This window comes from Plasmodium fragile (genome assembly GCF_000956335.1).
Source record: "Plasmodium fragile strain nilgiri unplaced genomic scaffold supercont1.50, whole genome shotgun sequence".
In the NCBI taxonomy this organism is placed as follows: Eukaryota; Apicomplexa; class Aconoidasida; order Haemosporida; family Plasmodiidae; genus Plasmodium; species Plasmodium fragile.
Window position 1 is genome coordinate 147553 of NW_012192630.1, and position 853 is coordinate 148405.

Consider the following 853-nt stretch of genomic DNA (forward strand, 5'->3'; position numbering starts at 1 on the left):
AAAAAAAAAGCCAAAATAAAATTGCTGAAAATAAATTTGCTGCAATTATCAGGGCATAAAAGTCTCTTAACATTTCAGGACTTTATGCAGAAGAATTATGGGCACAAAAAAAGAAAAAAAAGAAAAAGAAAAAAAAAGGAAGAAAAAAACGTGTGGGTTGGGGCTGCCCAGATGTGTGCTTGCTCAGATAAGCACTCCCGCTTCTTAACCATTTGACATGTCCCCCTTTTTCACGTCTATTTCACACCACCCCCTAACAGGAGCAGCTCGATGCGCTGGTCCAAAAGTGCTACGAAACGGTTGGAGAAGAACTGGCCCACTACAAGAAGGGCAAGTTACACAGGGCGTTAACCGTTCTGGTCAAATCGCCAAGATGGTTCGACCTGCTCCTACTAACCAAGCCGAAAAGGTGGACCACGCAAGCTACTTTTGAAGTTACTAGACTTTTCTCATCAGGATTGAAGGAAAAGGAAGTGTGTATATACTACGAGTTTATTCTGCTTCCGATCATTCTTGACAATATCGAGAGGAACAAGAAGCTAGAGACGTTTTTGTACAAAACGCTGATTAAAGCTTTGTACAAATCGAAGGCCTGGATGAGGGGGATGCTGTATCCCCTTCTGCGTCGGGTAGGTCTGAGTTTGTATAAATGTTAGGAGACACAGTGTGCGGCTCTTGCTGATGGTGAAGAAGCCGAGTGTGGCAGAGGAGAGAAGCAACCCGCGCAAATCACCAAATGGCGTGTTTTAACATGATGATTAGTTTTTGTCTAAATTATAAATAATGATGACAATTGTACTGCCCCAAACTGATTAAAACGCAACTGTGGAGAGAGAAAAAAAAAAAAAAAAAA

The 853-nt window shown here is 41.6% G+C and overlaps 1 protein-coding gene across 1 annotated transcript; it reads left to right on the forward strand.

Annotated features, from left to right (window-relative positions):
• Positions 1 to 84: 84 nt before the first annotated feature.
• AK88_03970 (uncharacterized protein) lies at positions 85 to 656 on the forward strand (the record flags this gene model as incomplete). Its single annotated transcript, XM_012481580.1, has 2 exons — positions 85 to 150; positions 261 to 656. 2 exons carry the CDS (start codon positions 85 to 87, stop codon positions 654 to 656), a joined length of 462 nt encoding a protein of 153 aa, XP_012337003.1.
• Between the last annotated feature and the right edge of the window lie 197 nt (positions 657 to 853).